Source organism: Enoplosus armatus, chromosome 6 (assembly GCF_043641665.1).
Source record: "Enoplosus armatus isolate fEnoArm2 chromosome 6, fEnoArm2.hap1, whole genome shotgun sequence".
Taxonomy (NCBI): Eukaryota; Metazoa; Chordata; class Actinopteri; order Centrarchiformes; family Enoplosidae; genus Enoplosus; species Enoplosus armatus.
Genome location: NC_092185.1, coordinates 6,266,439 through 6,286,239, shown reverse-complemented (window position 1 = coordinate 6,286,239; position 19,801 = coordinate 6,266,439). Strand labels below are relative to the sequence as shown.

The 19,801-nt window shown below is 42.7% G+C and overlaps 1 protein-coding gene across 1 annotated transcript; it reads left to right on the top strand.

Annotated features, from left to right (window-relative positions):
• The first annotated feature begins 1,359 nt into the window (after nt 1-1,359).
• Nucleotides 1,360-19,542, top strand: prr5l (proline rich 5 like). Its single transcript, XM_070907611.1, has 9 exons — nt 1,360-1,495; nt 8,438-8,571; nt 10,303-10,383; nt 10,856-10,904; nt 13,377-13,434; nt 14,460-14,551; nt 15,746-15,883; nt 16,465-16,582; nt 19,184-19,542. The coding sequence occupies exons 2-9, from the start codon at nt 8,450-8,452 to the stop codon at nt 19,540-19,542; spliced, it is 1,017 nt and encodes a 338-aa protein (XP_070763712.1). The 5' UTR covers nt 1,360-1,495; nt 8,438-8,449.
• Nucleotides 19,543-19,801: the final 259 nt, after the last annotated feature.

Sequence of the window (19,801 nt, the reverse complement as noted above, 5' to 3'; positions counted from 1 at the left end):
CAAATACAGAACTGTCACCAGGCAACAAGTTCAGTAATTCTGTTTTAGATAAAAGCAGCAGCAGTGGGTCAACAACAGTTCCTACATAAAGAGTAGAGGAAGAAGAAGTGAATTACTTCCCAGTGACAGAGGACAGAAACATGACTCAAAAGTCTAAAAGCCTGAAGGATAAAAGAGACCACATGAACTCTGTGAGGCTGTACTCTAATGTACTGTACAGCTAAATGCTAACATGTTTAGCAGGTATGATGCTAACCAGGCTAAAAACTGTTCTGAAAGCTGTCTGGTGTGGTCTCAACCCTTCAGAAAGAACAAAAGTTGCTTTCAGCTGTTGACAGTGAATTCTGAATCATCCAGCTCGGTTTAAATGTGTCATTTCTCAAAAAGAGACACATAAAGTGATTTTGGTGACCTAAAGGCTCGAGACTGGAAAGTGACAGGCTTGATCCCTGGCCTGGCAGTGTAAATATGTCCTTCCCTCATTACCACCTCTGAGGTGCCCTTGAGGGAGGCCCGGAGCCCCCAGCTGCTCCAGTGAAGATACTCCGCCAGCAGATCAGACTGGAGTTAGACTAGACAGCTTCCAGGTGTGAATGTGTGTAACTGGGTGAGTGTGAACAAGTGAAGGCTGGCTCTCAGTGATACTCACCTGGTTCAGAAAAGGATTTGTTGATTATGTTTTGTATTCATCTGAAGCTGCAAAGTAATTAGTACCTGAAATTGTCGATAATCGACTAATCGATTCATCTGCACTTAAACTGTTGGATAGTTTCATTTATAACAAAACTTTTAAATATTTCATAAACTCTTCTTGTTTTGTTTGCAAAAATCTTAATTTGTAAAGTAAAGCTGTCAGATAAATGTAGTGAATTAAAAAAGAAGATAGATGAAGTGCCGTTGAAGTATAAAGTAGCATGAAATGAAAACACTTAAGTAAAGTACAAGTACTTCAAATTTGTACTTAAGTACAGTTCTTTAGTGAATGTACTTAGTTACATTGCACCGCTGGGAGACACAGGAAGTCTGCAGTGTTATGATAGGGCGATTTTATTTTTTTTGCTGCTAACGTTGCATGTGTATGGAGCTCGACTTTTACTTTGAAGTTGCTTCCCGGAAGTGTGAGCAGTTAGCTTGTGTAGCTTGTTAGCCGCAGCCTCCAGCTTGTTGCACAGAGGCAGAGGCGGCAGTTGGTCTCAGTTCCAGTAACAGACAGCGAGATGTCTGAGTTCAGTTTGTCAGTTTGAGAGTTTTACTCGGTCTGTCTGCCTGTCTGTCTGTCTGTCTGTCTGTCTCTAACACTCTGTGTTTGTTATCTGCGGAAACTGAAGCGATGCGTCCAGAATGAGAGCTGAAGATGAGGAGCTGCGGTCGGCGTTGAGCTGCATTTCCACTCGTTTGGTTGTCTCCTGTGACCGTGGACGCGTTTTATTCATCAGCGGAGCAGCAGGAGTGAAGCGAGTCTGCGGAGGATCCTGTCAAGATCACCTCAAAACAAGTACGGCATGTGTTTTTACTTCACGGTCCTCTGGCGTTATTTACTTCACTCACTGTGAAACCTGCAGCCGAGTAGAAACTTCAAACTTCAACCGCGCAGAAATTCTGAATCTCAGAAGTAAGCTAACACACAAAGAATATAAAAACATATAAATATTACAAAACCTATTTGAGTTCTTGTAAATGGACTTGCAGATAGTTCAGAGTTCGTGGATAGACCTGCAGGTAATTTGCGGTCCGGTTGAGAGACATACAAGTTCTTCTAAATAGACCCTCAAGTACATGAGTACACTTGGTTTAGTGTCTGTAGATAGACCTGCTGCTGTATTAGTTCTTGTAGACACACAAAGAGACTTCCATGTGGTTTAGGTTTTGTAGATAAACCTGCAGGTAGTTTACGATCCGATGAGAGACCTACAAGTACTTTCGTTGTTGTAAATAAACCCACAAGTACAGAAGAGTAGACCTGCACTCTGTTGAAGTCTTCAAAAGGAGTTTAGAGTCTGTTGATAGATCTACAGTAGGTGTAGGTAGTTTAGTTTTTGTACAAAGACCAGGTAGGTTTAAGTCTTTTTGTTGTTGTCAACAGACCTCCAGGTAGATTAGAGTCTTTAAAGAAGTCTACATGAAGATGGATCTACAGGTAGTTCAGGGGCTGAGAATAGACCTCCATGTGGTTTAAAGACATACAGGTAGTTTGGCTCTTGCAAAGAGACCTTAAGTAGCTTAGTTCTTGTAGACAGACCGACAGGTAGTTTGAAGATGGACTAATAGGTAGTTGACTGTTGATAGACCTTCCAATGGTTCAGATCTACAGGGAGTCAGACTTGTAGATTAGCTGGTAGCCAACAGGTAGTTTAGTTTTTGTAGATAGAACTACAGGTGGTTCTTGCATAAATCAACTTACTGGTAGTTTAGTTCTTTTAAAAAGGTCTACGGGTAGGTTAGAGTATGTGGGTACTTGTACAGGTAGTTTAGTTCTTGTAGACAAGTCTATTGGTAGTTTAGAGTGTTTCAGTTTCAGCAGTAACATTAACTGATGTAGCACTGATTTAAAATAGATAAATTATGACTTCAAGTCATTCATAAGTTTTGTGTTAATACGGCTGTTTTCTGACTCACATTCACAGAAATGATCCCAGTTCAGAATATACATACTGTACCTCTCTCTCTCTCTCTCTCGGTCTATAATTGCATTAGTCTCTCTGAGTAGTTCCTCATGACAGGGGGCTTCTGTTTTAGGATTAGCTCACATGCTAACACACACTAACACTTGCACACAACTAAGCACTAGAAACTGCAGCACAACACTCAACAGTTTAAAGTTGTAACCGTTTAAAGTCTAGCTTCACTTTCAGTTGGATTTGATCGAGTAGAGCTGGTAAGAAAGTCTTGGTTTGGTTTGTCTGGTGACCTGGCAGAACCTTTTGATAAGTTATGTTGTCATCACCTTTGTTTTTGGGCAAAGGGGAACATGTCTGAGGTTGGGTTGAGGCATTTCATCCGCTGTAGCCTTTACATGAAAGGAAAAGTTTGATGTTTCGATAAATACGCTTATTTGCTTTCTTCAGGCAGAGAGTTAGAGAAGATTGATACCACTCTCATGTCTCTACATTGAATATAAGCCAAAAGATGATTAACTTAGCTTAGCATAAAGCCTGGAAATAGTGGGAAACAGCTAGCCTGGCTCTGTCCCAGGGTAAAACAATCCACCTACCAGCACCTCTAAAGCTCACTGATTGATATGCTATCTCTCGTTTGTTTAATACATACAAAAAATAGTGTAAAAAATGACAATTTGTGGTTTCATGTGCTGAGTATTTCTTGGCTGGGACCAGCAACTTCCTGGAGTCACCACGGGCGGCATGGTAGCGCAGTGGTTAGCACTGTCACACGGGAGGTGAAGCTGGTTAGAGCGGGTTGGGGGTTCGATCCCCGGCTGCCCCCGTCATGTCGAAGTGTCCTTGAGCAAGACACTGAACCCTAAGTTGCTCCCGATGGAGACCAGCATGGCATGGCAGCTCGGTCGCCATTGGTGTGTGAATGTGTGTGTGAATGTGTGAGTGAATGTGTGAGTGAATGGGTGAATGAGACTTAGCTGTAAAGTGCTTTGGGAACTGTGAAGGTTGAAAGGCGCTGAATAAGTGAGATCATTTACCATTTACCACGGGTTACCTAGCATCTGGCGTAGGCATGGGTAAGGTTGTGGTTAGGCCTAGCAGAGATAACTGGTTGGGGTCAGGTTAAGGTAAGGGGAAACAGACTTCCACACAACACCTGCACATAACCCCCCTTGTAAAACTTATATTTGCGGTTTTACACTCCAGCTACAGATTAAACGTTTAAACAAACGACATATAACGTGTGTTTATATTTGGACAGAGCCAGGCTAGCTGTTTCCTCCTAAGGCTAAGCTAAGCTAAGCAGCTGCCGGCTGTAGCTCCATATTTAGCGTTCAGACACGAGAGTGGTATCAATCTGAACACGATTCTGACTCTCAGAGAGAAAGAGGAGAAAATGCCAAGCAATTCTTTTAAACCGATGGCATTCAGTTCAAACTTGTGCTGTGGTGGAAGTTTGACAAAAATATTGATGTCAAGATGTCACGCGTAAAAGTGCCCCCCCGTGCTTGTTTAGACTGACATGTAAACTTTGTGTGTTTGGTGAACTGAGGTAGACGAGGGAGGTTGAACTCATCACAACGTATCTGCTGGACTGAACTCAACATCACAGACTGATGGCATGTATCAGTGGAGGAGGATGTGACGGAGGGCGGGGTGGGGTGTGGGGGTTGACCTTTTTTTGATGACTGGTTTTGGTGTGTACCAGATGGGTTGTCATGGCGTCTGTTACATACATGGTGACGCCTAACACCCACTTTTGCAGAGCAGAAGGTGAGATAGTTGTTTTTTTTTCTGAGTGAATCATCCTGTCAAACGTAGACACTCTTTGGTTCACAGCAGCAGATGCTGAGAGACGTTTGGTGAAGTCACACCGAGCGGCTTTTAATTCTTCAATGGGTGTGTGTGTGTGTGTGTGTGTGTGAATGAGTGTTAATACCACCAAATCCTGTGAACGCTATGTGTGGTGAACTGTGCACACATGGTCCTGTTCCCACACACAACCTGCAGTCCTTGGCATGGTCTGAACACACACACACACACACACACACACACATACACACATACACACACACACACTTCCTGAAGCGTTTGGTTTTGATTGTTCCTTTGATGTTGAACATTCAAACCTCAAATGTTCTTGACAACAGAAGATTGATTCACATGTCTCTAAAAATCATATCCCTGAATGAAAATCACTGCTGCAATTTGTTTTGGTTTTTCTCATGTTTCCGCCCCCGATACGACGGGTTCAGCCAATCACAACAAGCGATGTCACATATGGTAACGTCCAGTAACAGCAGTGGTGGATCACCTGTTTATTGCGTCTCTCAGCAGCCGGCACACTCTCATCAAATCCATGAAAACACACTCGGATATCTGCACTTCAGACCCACTTAGCTGTCAAATGAGAACACATGTTGGTGGTCTGGTCTCTAGTTTCTAGTGGTCTGGTCTCTATGGTTTGGACTTTAGTTTCACTCCTACTGTCCTGTTTGTACTGTTAGAAATCAGCCTGATTTTACTTTTTACTCATCGCTTTCAGAGGTTTTGGAGCTGTCTAAGGTCAGTGCTGATGCAAACACAACATTTCATGCTTTTGTTTTAAAAGCTCTTCGTTGATTTTCTGGTACCCGTGCAGATGATGGCTAATAGTTAAACTATTGACATGATGAAAAACTCAAAACATCCGGTCCGTCTTGGTCTCTGTGGACCGTATGAGTCTAGACTAGATGCACCTCAGCAGACCGACAGAGTCTTTGACTGGATCAGTCTGTCCTCCGTCCACTGACGCAGAGTTCATCTACCTGCCATAATAAACACGACTGATATCAGAACTTCTCAAATAAGACATTTTCAAGCTGGCTCACAGTCATCTGGTCCTTTTTAACTGTGTGAAATAGATTCTCATTACTCTGTTCAGTTCAGCTTCGTAGTCACTGACTCTGTAGTTTGTTCACTTTCCTCAGCTAAGCGGTCGCATCACCCCTCAAATGCTTCACTGTTTAAGTTACCTTCATCACTTTGTTTTAAAGATGTAGAAATGATAGACGTAGAATTCATCTGGCTTCAGGTTACAACAGAAGAGCACAAACCTCCAAAGAGTTCTACACATTTTTTATTATTAACCTGCTTCTCTCATTCCTAATCCTGCTTCTACTACAGACAAGGAAGAGCCAGAGTAGGTTTCTCTTTGTTTCTCCTCTCCGCGGGTTGTTGCCAAGTGAGAGAGAAATCAGTATCTATTGACCTCCTCTGGTTTTGGCAGGACGCAGCCCAATAAACAATAGCGTGTTTGTGTTGACGGTCAGCACGGGGCCTCCCATTGGCTGTGATCAGAGGAGACGGCACAGCGAGAGCCTGTGGGACACACACTGGGCTGTGAGATCCCATCAGCCACCTGGGCTGCCTGGACGGAGACCCGGCCGGGGACGGGAACGCCTCTGAGGTCGACTCGTCGTGACTGCAAGATGAAAGAGAAATCAAAGCTTCGGTTTTTACCGACAGGTCGGGACTTGTAGCTCCGGAACATGAGAAATTCTGACCTGAGGTTATTACTTCTGCTGCAACAAGGGAGGAAAAATGTTGCATGCAGCTATTTTTGCGTGTTTCAGTGGTTTGAGGTGCATTGTGTTTAGTTGTTTTTACACCTGAGCACACCGATGCTGAAAAAGTAGCAGATTTTTGCAAGAATTCCAAAAAATACCAGGATCTCCATCTCCAATATTCAACCACTAATTTCAACATCTGCCAGCCAGATTAGCGTGACAGTTTAAATGAATGTTCATGGTCCCCAGAGGACGAATCCTAAAGATCTAGATGACCTTCTGATCTTTCATCCGATGCCAGCAGCAGGACAAAACTTGTAATCTCAAACAGATGTCCAAGAGGAACAGACATAAATTTGCTCTACGTGTTACAAATTGATGGCTAGATGTGAACACACGAGTGGAAAAGGTTTGAACTTCAGCAAAAAATTAATGCTTATCCGGAGATTTTATGACTCCAAACGCTTAACGACGGTACAGTGACAAGAAGAAAGAGAAGGGAAGAAATTAACTCAATAAATCTCAATGCAACTTTTGTCTTGAGCGGGAAAGTTCATTCTTGACCTCAGAAACAGCTACGGGTTCATTTACTAACTTTTTCTGAAACTTTCGTCCTTTCCTCTTCGACAACTTACTCCAGCTAGTAAGTGGACTGAAGTTAAGATTTTATTCTTGTCAAACTTTTATTGTGTTTGACAAACCTCTGTTGTGTCTCTGGTGAATGTTGAGCTCCTCTCTCTCTGCTCAGTGCAGAAACAGGGAGGCGTCTCCTTTTCTGCAGCTGTAAAACTGTTTGTTTCTGTAAAAGCACGAGACTCCTTTGATCTACGAGTTTGTGGTCGAACCTCCAGTGAAGGTGTGAACTTGTTACATTAATATGTGGGTGGAGAGAGTGATGGTGATAGTCCAAATAAAATCCCCTTTGAAGTGAAACCTGTATTTCCTTATCTCTGACGAGTGTGATACAGAGAGACCTTGTATACTTGTATAAAAGATGATATTTCCTTTTAACATATAATTAGTCTTGAGTCATTCGCTTTCCTGCCATCAAAACCACAACAAACCTCCCCATCACTCTGTCATCATGTCAAACTCCAGCCTTTTACTGAACAAATCTGTTAAACTATCTCATGTTTAAAGAGGTTTTATTTTCGTATGTACACATATGCACGTACAGTCAATCACAAGAATGTAACATGGGAAACAGTGACTGAAGGCTTCCCATGCTGACAAAATTAAATCTGTGGTTGTGTCTGTTTTAGAGAGAAAAACAGAGACTAAATATATTACAGACAATAAACTGACTCCAGTTCAAAGAAACCCAGCGCAGAAGAAAATGTTCGTATACAGAAATATGTCTTAATACATGCGGTGATACCGAAGTGTGAAAGCTGTCAGAGCCTTCAGAGTCAGAGCTGAGAGCAGGGCCCGGCTGTCTGTGTCTGTGGTTTCTGGAAAGCGGGGCAGAGTGAGACCTCTGCGCTGTAAACAAACAGGCTGGTCTCGGGTCAGTGCCGCTCCACAGGAAGCCGTGGTTTGGAGGAAGCCGATGTTTCTGGGTTTCTAAATGAATCAGCCGCTGCTGAAGCTGCTCTGCTGACAACAGGAAGTAAAACCTGCACAGAGCTGCTGTCAGGAGCTCTTTACCTGTCTGTCTGTCTGTCTGTCTGTCTGTCTGTCTGTCTGTCTGTCTAACGGTCTTTTAACATCACTTTCAAGAACTTTTCCTGTCCAGTTTTTAGCTAATTATCTCAACAACTGTTGGATGGATTGTGGTGAAGTGTCTCATGTTCCCCTCAGGATGAATTGTAATAACTTTGGTGATCCTCTGACTTCTCATCTAGCGCCATCATCAGGTCAACATTTAATGTGTCCAATACTTAAGTTTATGACTAAATACCCGACCTAATGACATTCCCATCAGCCTCAGCTGTACATTGTGTTTACTGTTAATTAGCTAATGTTAGCGTGAATACACTACGATGATTGGTATGCTAATGTTAGCTTTTAGCTTAAAGCACTGCTGTGCCTATATACAGCCTCACAAAATATTCAAGTTTTTAAAACAACAAACCTACATTGTTTGCATCCATGTTTACGCTGTTTTTTGTTGATTTGTTATAAGATTACCTGGTGATGATGTAAAACATGCTCAATGAACATGTTGCAAAGCTGCAGTTGGATCTTGCTTTTGTTTCCTCCATCTTATGATGGATACTGTTTTCTGATTAGAGCTGTATTTATTAACTAACCCTTTGTTTCCTCTTTCCTCAGCAGCCAGGGTGCATGATGGGATCTTTCCGGCGTCCCAGGCCTCGGTTTATGAGTTCTCCGGTTCTATCGGACCTCGCCCGGTTCCACGCCAGCTCACCGGCGCTACAGATCTCCAACACCAGAGTGTGGAACAGGTCAGCTGCACACTGACAGAAAAACAGAAAAACGTTGTGTTTACTTCTTGTTTCTGCTGCCGCTGCAGGTTTAAGATGTTTCTTAAGTTGCACTTGAGTAAAGATTTGAACCTGGATCAACGATTATAGTGTTAGAAGTGTGTGATGATTGAGTCAGAGGTTAATGTCTAACTTCTGTCGTCCACATCAGCTGGCAGAATGAACATCAGATGTTATCAGTTGGCTTCATGTAGACTCTGTCTGACTCCATAATCCCACAACACAAAGTACAGATGTTATCGTCATGTGTTTAGGACACAACCCTCACTGGATGTATATGTGTAACTGTGTGTGTTCGTCAGTGTATGTGTGTTATGTTATGGGTCCAAACATCAGCTTATAAAAGAGTAAAAAGTGCTGGCTTTTTTCCCCCCAGACCTCAGAGAGAAGAACAGGTTCTGTTGAAGGTCAGGGGGCTGTGGGCTTCAGGTCAGATGAGTTCCTGATCTGATCAGACTGTTTTCTTTAAGGTCCAAGTATGTGAGATTTAAGGGTGAGACTTTATAATGATTTAGAGGAAGGTCAGCCACATTCTGTTCTCCAACTGTTAACTCAGGAAGGAAGAATATCTGAAGAATGAGGAGAGGGAATCCACCCATCCATCCATTTTCTGCCTCTTATCGAGATGGCAGCAGGCTGAGCAAGGTAGTCCAGGCGTCCCTGTCCCCAGCAACGTTTCCTGAGGCATCCACAAGCCAGATGAGATATGTAATCACTCCAGCGTGTTCTAGGTCTACCCCGAGCCCAGAAAACCTCCCAAGAACGAACCACCTCAACTGGCTCATTTCAACGCAAAGGATCAGCGGCTCTACTCCGAGCTCCCTCCAGATGTCTGAGCTCCTCACCCTCTCTCCCTCTAAGGCTGAGCCCAGACACCCTGCAGAGAAAACTCATTTCGGCCGCTGGTATCCACATTCTCATTCTTTCGGTCACTACCCAAAGCTCATGACCGCAGGTTGGAACGTAGATGGTAAAGCTTCACCTACCGTCTCAGCTCCCTCTGAATCACAACAGTCCGGTACCACGTCTGCATTACTGCTGACGCTGCCCCGATCCGCCTGTTTATCTCGTGCTCCATTTTTGAAATGCACCCTAAGATCACATAAGGGGCTGTTATTTCGGATCTGGCGGTACAAACTCGCAGCTCCTCGGCTCGTTTCCTGCTCTCCACAGCGCCGAGCAGGATGTTTAGTAGGAAGTGGAGGTGGCAGCCGGGCCACGTCCTGTCAAAGCAGCTGAGTCACATAGAGGACCATCACACACTGACCCGAAACACTTCACAGTCACTGCCAGTGAAAAATCTTTCCAGGCTCAGTTTCTTTTACTGAGACGGCTGCAGGAGTCAGAAGTCTAAACTTGTGTCCCCTCAGATGAAATAGAAATGATGTGTAATCTGGACGGCTCAGAATACTACAGTGGTGTAAGTACGTTAAAAACCAGCAGTGATGGAATGTAACTAAGTACATTTACTCAAGTACAAATTTGAGGTACTTGTACTTTACTTCAGTATTTTCTTTTCACGCTACTTTCTACTTCTGCTCCACTACATCTCAGAGGGAACATATTGTACTTTTCCCTTCTCTACATTTATCTTTAGTTACTTTACAAATTGATATTTTTGCACACAAAACATACGAGCATACGCGACTCGTTGAACTCTGACCTTACCTGTGTTTGTTTGTGTTTCCTCAGTGTCCAATCAGCTGTGATCAAGGTGTTCCAGGGTGGAGCGCTGCAGACTAACGAGCTGTACACGCTGAACGAGAGCATCAGGTGACCAAAACTCTTTTTCTCTTCAAGGTAGCGTTCAGATACAACACAGATTCATAGTTGTTGGATAGTTTCATCTGTAGCTCAGTATCACATTTTATAAGCTCTCAGATAAATGTAGTGGAGTAAAAGGTTTCCCTCTGAACTGTAGTAGAGTAGAACTATAAAGTAGCATACAATTGAAATATTCAAGTAAAAGTACCTCAAAATTATAGTAAAAGTGCTTTCCACCAGTGTCTGCTGGTCACATGTCAGAGCAGCAAGACAAACAGGCAGAATGAGGCAGAAAACAAAAAGAACAATTTTAAGGAAATGCTGACTAAATACATGTAAATAAATAATACATTCGATTCAAAAGGAGTATACATTACATACATTATAATACTTTAGCCCATATACATGATCAACCAGATTTCACAATATGAAACCAAGTAAGTTGTCCTCTTCCTTCCTGAACTCTAATGTGCCTTTGCAGATGGCTCCTTAAAACTGAGATGGGCTCCTTCATCACCGACTACTTCCAGGTACTTTCACTCTTGTTTTCCTGTTTTTATTTAATGAAACCTGACAGTGCAACTGAGGTCACGTCACCAGCAGCTTCATGTAGAGGTCTGTTTTCAGTAATCAGCGGAAGCATTACCACATGTTGATGTGCCACACTTCCTGTATCTGCATTTGTTACAGTTTAATTTAATCATTACAGTCTGGTGATGCTGGTAACTGGTGATTCTGATAACTGGTTTGCTAAGAATCTCTCTTATTCTGCAGGATATTTTAAAGTTGAGCAATGAACTGTAGTTTGACAGTAACAAATTCTGGACTGTAAATTTAACTGGAGGAATAAAGAAAAAAAACATTAAGAAATTAATATTGTAAATTAATCATATAAAATATTTGTAAAATATACATAGAAAGTGCAGCCTTTAAAACATAAATCTCTTTCAGCTCATCTGCAAACATAAACACCAACACAGAGGCAAAGTTACAGAAAAAGGTTTAGCAGTTTGGGAAATAATGAAGAGAAGATTGATCTGTACGATAAATATGAAGCTACAGTCTGCAACATGTTAGCTTAGCTTAGCATAAAGACTGGAAACAGGGGGAAACAGCTAGCCTGGCTCTGTCCAAAGGTAACAAAATTCACCCACCAGCTCCTCTAAAGCTCACTGATTAACACTTTGTGTCTCATTTATGATTTAAATTCAGTTTTGAAAACGAAACACGTAAAAATTATTCCAGAGGATTCACAGTTCAGGATGCATCTCTATTGATGCTCCAGCTGTCAGTCAACCTGTTAAAACAAGTCATGTGATCAGCAGCCTGGTCGTGTGGCCGCTGTCTGTCTGAACACAGACTAAATGCTGTTTCATCGTCCAAAAAGAGAACAATAATTTTCACACACATTTTCAGTCCCCAGTATTTCACACTGATGACTGGGCACAGCATTCAAACACAGGGAAATATACGTCAGGTGTTGGTCTGATACTAAATCCTGATATCAGGTAGTAAAAACCACAGAACTGAGATTCGCTGTGAGTCTGAACTGATCGCGTTGTGGAGCTGGGCAGTTGCCTGAAAACTGTGAAGATGGTTATCTGTCCGTCATGACGAGTTTGTTCTCTTCAACAGCTGAAAAACGTTCTGCACAAGTAACGACTTGTTCAGCTCTCAGCTGCTGGATTTAAGATTGATTTTAACACTGCATACTCTAAATATTCAGTCTGGGTGTCTTGTGACACAACATGCAACTGGTGGTTTTTACTAGGAGTCAACATTCAGACCAGCTCTCAGCCGGTGGTTTTCTTAATGCAGCTTTCCAGTCAAATAAAAGTGACAAAACTGTATGTCCTGGAAGATTAATTAATATGCATATATACATGACAATGATTGTAATAAATAATAACTTTATTCATATACCACTTTTCAAAACAAAGTTACGAAGTGCTTTACAGTAAAAACAAAGAACAGAATTAAACCCCTCTGTGTGCACTCGTAGCTCGACATTTGTTCGTCTGATACTCAAAAATATTTTTATTGACCTCTTTCAACCAAGAGGCATTGCACAGTGTAAATGTTCTCACAATGGCAGCTCATGTTCTTTGACTTAAATCAGGAGCAAACCACGGACTTCCACTCCCCCTGTAAATATCTAAAGAAGTGGGCCTTTGGCAAAGCAGTCATCTATGAAGCATTTTATGCCTTTTCTGTGCTCGTCCTGGCTTGTTGCATCTTGCATGGATGGGATAGAAAGATGGTTAGAGGCTCATTCTCAGAGTGTGACCCACAGCTGGGTTAGTAATCAGTCTGCCACCCATTCTGGACAGTTGGTCTGATCGTCAGGTTACAAAGCGAAACCCTGGTCATCTGAAGCAGCAGCAGCAGCAGCTCTGTGTAATTTAAAGTAAGCTGATTGCTGTCTGCCCTCAAGCTGCAGTCAGAGAACGGCCAAGTGGCTCCTTATCCTTTTTATTAATCGGCCAGGGCTTCAGATCACGAGGTGTGGATCAGCAGATGGTGGACAGACTACCTCTTCCTGTCAGTCCTGTCTGTAATCTTAACGCTTCTCAGTTTCAGAGCTGACATGTCTTTCCTGTCCACATCCTCAGCTTCAGCTCAGCTTCCATCTCTTCCCTAAAATGTTTCTGGTCACTGGCCGAGACGACGACCTTGGTTTCCTTCAAGGTCACATGTGACATCTTTTCCTGTTTATTCTAAATGGAGCTCTACAGCAGCGACTCTGCAGATTTTGATAATGAACTTTCAACACGGGAAAATCTTAAAGTTCACTGGAGTAGAATACTTTATTGATCCCCGGGGGGGAAATTAGACAAATACGAAGTTATGATAAAGGAATAAAGGAAAAAGTAAGAACAAACAGGAGCGACTGTAACAGCTTCAGCGCACGAATTCCAGACACACAAAATGATTATTACACTTCTTCTCGTGTTTTGCGTGTTTGACTTAATGTATTTACTTTATGTGTGTTTGTGTTTCAGAACCAGCTGCTGACTCGAGGTCTGTCTGAAGTCCTGGATCAGGTCCTCCTCCACTCTGGTGAGACTGGTTAGGGGTTTTTGAGTCTGAACTCTGACCCAGACTGTCCCCTCTGTTGAGAACAAAAAGGAGGAGCAAGCATTGCCCTGGAAGTTCAAAAGCAGCCCATAAAATTGAAAATAAGTACAATAGCGTACTTTAATGTCCCTGAGAGGAAATTAGTCTTAGCATTTAGGAGTGCTCTTTTTGGCATTTTTTATTTTATTGGTGATAATTTGTTATGATCAGGTTTTCGGAGTATCCTGGTTGTGTTTTGGGCATGTAAACATCCCATCCTGGATATGCTAGCTGGAGTACTCGAAACCAGGATACTGCTGCGTGTAAACACCTGATCCAGGTTTCTGATCAGGCTGCGTTGGCTCAGAACATCGTGGCTGAGAAGTCAAGACTCACCTGCAGGCCGACGATCAGAAACCTGGATTACGGATCCCTGATACTGATCATGTAAACAGGGAGAGGAATAACCAGGTTTCTCATGTTCCATGTAAACATCACATCCCGGATGTGATCAAAAGCAGGACACTGAACTAGTGATACTGATCACATAGTGATTTATACAATCAGGTTCCCTTCACAGCAGAAATGTAACCACTGCAGCACAAAACACATTCATGTGGATATCTCCAAATAAATTTAAGACCTTAAATGTGTGTGAACTTTACATCTTTTCCCTCAAAGTCACTTTGTAAAGATGAGGAACGTTAATTGCACCAGAGGTATTGATTGATTAATACTGGTGGACTCAATAAGGTGGGCTGCTTATGTTTCTCACATTATAATGTTGTACATTTCTATAATTGGGTTATTTAAGACTTTATTATATTATAATGATTGGAATATTACAGGAATCAATGAGGTTCAGTCTGATGTAATAACACAGTGTTACATCAGACTGAACCTTGTTGGAGGTGTGTCAGAAACATTAAGTTGACGTATAACAAGCTAATTTCCTCCTCGGTGATGTTGGACATGTTGCTGTGGTGTTGTAATGTGTTTCTATGGTAACGGCCTGTAGTGTCCCATAGGTGATGACCAGCTTGTCGTCCTCGCCGACATGTGGGACAGATTCTTCACAGAGATCCTCCCGACCCTGCAGGCCATCTTCTACCCCGTCCAGGTATACACACACAGACACACACACACACACACACACACACACACACACACACACACACACACACACAGCATGTTAAAAACTTTATCTTATTTATTATCAATAACCTGCATCATTGTACTGATTAGTTAAACATCAGTGCTCCTGCAATCACCATAGAAACATCAAGGGAATGGAGGTCCTGACGCAGAAATATTCAGTTGATCGGCTTTCATTATGGACAGAGATCACACTGATGAGGGCTTCAGGCTGAAAACACTGCCGCTCTACAAGTAATGAATGACTGAGAGGCCAAATACTCTCAGACTCCATTAATCAAGGCCACTTCACATAATTAAGATAGATTTGAGAGCCTTGTTTCCAAGCAATGTGGATAAACAATACCGATTGGTGTTTTAGGTTTGACAATGTGGCTTTACAAAAACAACTAAAGCAAACCGTAAGAAAGTATATTCTGTTCTTTTGGTGAAGAGAGCAATTGATTTAAAGCAGACAGATGTCATTTATCATATTGTGACAGATCTCACCACATGAGGTCTTGAACACTTCAAAATATGGATTATTTTTATAAAGAATAATAGGATATTATTCTGAGCATTTAGCCTGTTAGCAGCATGTCTCTATAGAAGGTAATATATGTCTGTCTGTCTGTCTGTCTGTCTTCCGCTTTAGTCCAGACTGAAATGTCTCAACTGTGATGAAATGTGGTTCAGACATTCATGTTCCCCTCAGGTTGAATTGTAATAACTTTCATCTAGCGCCATCATCAGGTCAACATTTTAATGTGTCCAATACTTTGGTTTATGACCAAATACCTAATGACATTCCCGTCAGCCTCAGCTGCACTTTGTGTTTAACCTAATCTTAGTCTCGCGTAGCCAGACCTGTCTCCACACTTAGTTTCAGCGCTGTGCCAGTGCTGCAGAAAGGTCTGGCTCAACCCATTTATTATTCTGGGATAGGGGCGGGAAAAAAGCTTTGTTTGTATTTCTTTAAACCAATCAAAATCGTCTTGGGTGCTAAGATGGATGCAGCGACAGTGCCCTTGCAAAACACCAACACACAGACAGCGGAAGGGGAGGAGAATCTAACCTAAATGCTCTGTCTACAGCCTTATACAGAGCTGAGTTTTGTCCAACAACACATGTGTGACAGTAGATGCTCAGTCAATGTGTGTGTGTGTGTGTGTGTGTTCAGGGTCAGGAGCTGACAGTGAGGCAGATGGCTCTGGTGGCCTTCAGAGACCTGGTGCTGTTGAAGCTCCACCTGGAGGAAACTCTGGGAACGACAGCCTCCATCCCTCCACCTGTCACACAGATGCTGCTGGTGCTGCAGGTAAACACACTCACTCACACACCCACACACACACTCACACACACACTTGTACAAATCTCAAAGGATCATTCCGGTTTATTACAACTTTCTTCTTAGAGGGCTGACCATCTTTACCCGCCACGACAGCGTGCAGTCTGAGGAAGGGTGCCGGAAGTTGGAGGGTAGGAAGTAGGGAAGGGGCCATTGGCACCCCCACTTTACGCCCCTGGACCAAAACAGTCCAGGCCATAACATTAATCCTGGACCCAAGACTTAACCCTCAAACATCCTTTTGAATAAACGAAGACAAAGCAGACAAAAAGTTGTTCCTTGGAAAGACAGAAATACAACAACACACACACCAGCCAGAACCCCGTCTACTGAAAGTTTTGTTCACTTATCATCTATGGGGTGCCCCCATGGTTCTGGGGTTGAGACACCACCACCCTGAAACCCCAACGTCTCCGGTTCTATACTGATTGGGGACCTTTGTTGTACCTTTTTTCCCCCCATCTCTCCACTGACTGTAATAATAAAGCCTCATAAATGCCCCAAAATACTTCAACTACTCTGTGTACATGTACTCTCTGTCTCTCTCGCAGGGTATCCATGAGTCTGGTGGTCCCAGTTTGGAGTATTACCAGCTGGAGCGTCTGGTGGAGATCGTCGTGTCTCCGTATCTCAGCAACGTTCTGCAAAACAGAAACCAGTTCCGGTTAGGTCAGTACAATTCAAGAAGTACTCAGATCCTTTACTAAGGTAAAAGTACTAATACCACACTGCAAAAAGTAAAAGTCATTGAAAATGTTACTTAAGTAAAAGTATAATCAGTTAAATGTCCTGAAAGTATTAGAAGTACTCAATGCAAAAAAAATGTCCCCTGATAGTATTATATTATTATGTCATTATATTATTTTTACTTTGACGTCTGTGTTTCTGACAATTTAATGACCAAACAATTAATCCAAAAAATGATTTGACAAGTGAATTGATATTAAAGAAAATCATTTAACAGAGAAATAAAGAGGCAGATAATTTGTCTAAAAGCAGCTGCATGAAGTCACCATGTTAAAGTGTCTGATGGTCAGAGCAGGTGGTCAGCCTGTTTCAGAGGTCAGAGGTCAGGGGCCGTGGCTCTGTAGTAATATACTGTATAAATCCTCTCAGCAGGGAGGTGAGCCGCTTAATCTGCTGCTTTGGTTTCAGTCCAGAGGCCTGTACTACAAAGCAGGGGTTAGCGAGGTAACTTCAGGTTTAACCCTGGGTTTTCAGGGTGGTTTTTGACAGTGGTTCACTTCTTACCGGGGTACATCGCCATGGTAACTTATGCTGCACACCTGTTCAACTCGCCTACTGACCCATCAATTCTCTTGGAAAATGGCATCACCAATCATAGAAGATCCCGTGGAGCTCGGTGCGGATCGGGAGAGGGTCTCTTAGGGGGTCAGTGTTCAGAGACCGGCAAAGCCCTTTGGCTTTCCCTGACGATTTTTTATATGAGAGATAAAGATTCTGGTCGGAGGGAATGACTTGTTCATATGAGCTTCTTGAACCGTATGTAAAAGCCATTTCATTGTGCTTTTGTATACCGATATCGTCCAACAACAGAGACACTGTTGATTGAAGCACTAAAGCCTTATACCCCAGTTCTTTTAACACTGCTGGGGTTGCAGCTGAAAGAATAGGGCACGAGGCACACACTGCCATACATGCCATAAGAATAATAAAGAACAGTTTTAGACCCAACGATGATCATGGAACAGGGAGGACACGATATTGGGCACAAGATATTGATATTTTAAAGAATATTAATCATGTAAGTAATTAAATCTCTGTTATTGAGTTTTCTTGAATTTGTTTATATATTTACCATTGATCAAGATGAGATAATGTTTATTTTGTGTTGAAAATGCTGCTTCCTGATTGGTCGTCACTAGCTGCTATTCCTATTATAATCTTGTTTAGCTTTGAAGTTCAGATGCTGCAAACGGGCCCGATTGGACATATTTTGGTTACTGGTTGCTTTTTGTCATTTAGTCTATAAAATGTCAGACACTAAACGCTCTTTTAGCAGCTTGGGATGCTGCTGCTGTTTTACAAACTGCAACGTTTATCCGTCTGTGCTCAGTCAGCGAACCACGGCAGCTTTCTTTCAACAAGGGAACGTGTAACTCCTTCAACCAGACACCAACACACTCGCAGCGTGCAAAGCCTGATTAAATTATAGTCCTAATCCCTGTCGTGACTTGAAACAGTCCAGCAGCGAGGTTTTCCTGCAGGAGGCCACTTCAGGAACTCAACAATACTGTACTGTTATATAATACTAATATATGGAGTTAATCCCACCAGGAACACACACACATTTTAATTCCTTCATTAGAGCAAGCAAATGAAAGAGTCAAACTAGTTAAACTAAAGTTAGTGAACTAGTGAAAAGTGACATGAAGTGGAAACATGGAACCTCGATATTTGTTTGTTTTCATCAGCTTGCATCGATGTCATTCATTTAACCTTGAACCTGAACTCTCCCTTGAATATTAGTTTAAAGCTGAGGCGTGATTAAATAACTGTTTCATACTTGTTCAGCTGTCTGACAGCAGACACAGAAAAATATTTTACATTAAAACAGTTTTATTATCTGATGTTTCTATGACTCAGTTGTTTTTACTAGTTCTTTGTTGATTACCTGATTAAATAAATAAAGTGTGACACTCAGCAGAGTAACGGACTGTAGCTGCTCACAGTCGACTGTGTGGCAGCGAAGTTAAGAACATTTTCCACGTTTTAAATGTTGACGTATCCGCTCACACATTAACTTGTGTATATGTTGGTTTTGTCAGACGATGATGACGTCGGCTGTTTTGTTGTTTGCTAACTGAAAAGAGGAAGAAGATGAAGACATTTAGCTGTTTATCTGTTGTTCAGGTGTTTTACTTTGGACAGCAGTGTTTTTAAAAATTAGACGGGAGCTGGTTACAGTTCATTTGTCTCTCATTGATCAAAGGAATGTCATTTTTCGAATGATTGTTTCTGTGAGTTAGTAGCAACGCTAGAAATCATTCAACATGTAACATCAATGTTTAAACAAACCAGATATAACATGTTCGTCAGTGAGCTGTAGAGGTGTTGATAGTTTGCAACCGTTGGACAGAGCCAGGCTAGCTGTTTCCAGTCTTTATGCTAAGCTAAGCTAACCAGCTGCTGGTTGTAGCTTTATATTTAGCTAAATCCAGACTTGGTGGCCTCTAGTGGCAGCTTCAGAAAAAGACTGACGGGAGTCGTGTCTGTTCACTCACCACAGTGTCCTGTCTCCTCATCCAGAGTCCCGTCATCTGCGGTCGTCCGGGTCGTTGCTAGGCGACCAGTCCCAGCCAGAGATCACCATCACTCAGCATCACTCCTCCGACTCGTCGTCTCTGGCTCCGCTGGTGGAGCAGGAGGGCGAGGCCTACCTGGAGAAGTCCGGCGGCGTACGGCGCCACACGGTGGCCAACGCACACTCTGACATCCGGCTGTTGTCGGCATCAGGCAGGATGCATGCTGGGACGGAGAAGGACATCGGGGTGGGAGGGGGTGAGGAAGGTGTGGGGTTTTTGGTGGGGGGCGTGCCGATGAGTCCCAGGCCGTTCTCCAGCCAACCGGACATGGTGGAGTCTCCGAGGGGGGGAGTTATCTGCTAGCTAACGAGACAATGGACACTTGAGACGACGCAGAACGGGAATCTTCAGGACGGGAGAGGAAACAGGAGGATAGGGAAAGGAAATAACAGGACATTATGGGAATTAAAACACAAGACAGGAAAAAAAAAAGACGGTAGAAGATCAGAAATAACCTGACGAGATAATAAACTACAGGATGACGGAAATGAGTGAGACAGGAAAGGAAATAAAAAGACAAGATGGGACAAGAAATCAGGACAGAAGCAGAGGAAACAAAACA

Bases quoted from the DNA above. Each gene is read 5' to 3' on its own strand.
- prr5l (XM_070907611.1), top strand. From the start codon at position 8,450: ATGATGGGATCTTTCCGGCGTCCCAGGCCTCGGTTTATGAGTTCTCCG. The intron at 10,384-10,855 runs GTGACCAAAACT...GTGCCTTTGCAG, and splicing joins ACGCTGAACGAGAGCATCAG to ATGGCTCCTTAAAACTGAGA. The intron at 15,884-16,464 runs GTAAACACACTC...TCTCTCTCGCAG, and splicing joins AGATGCTGCTGGTGCTGCAG to GGTATCCATGAGTCTGGTGG.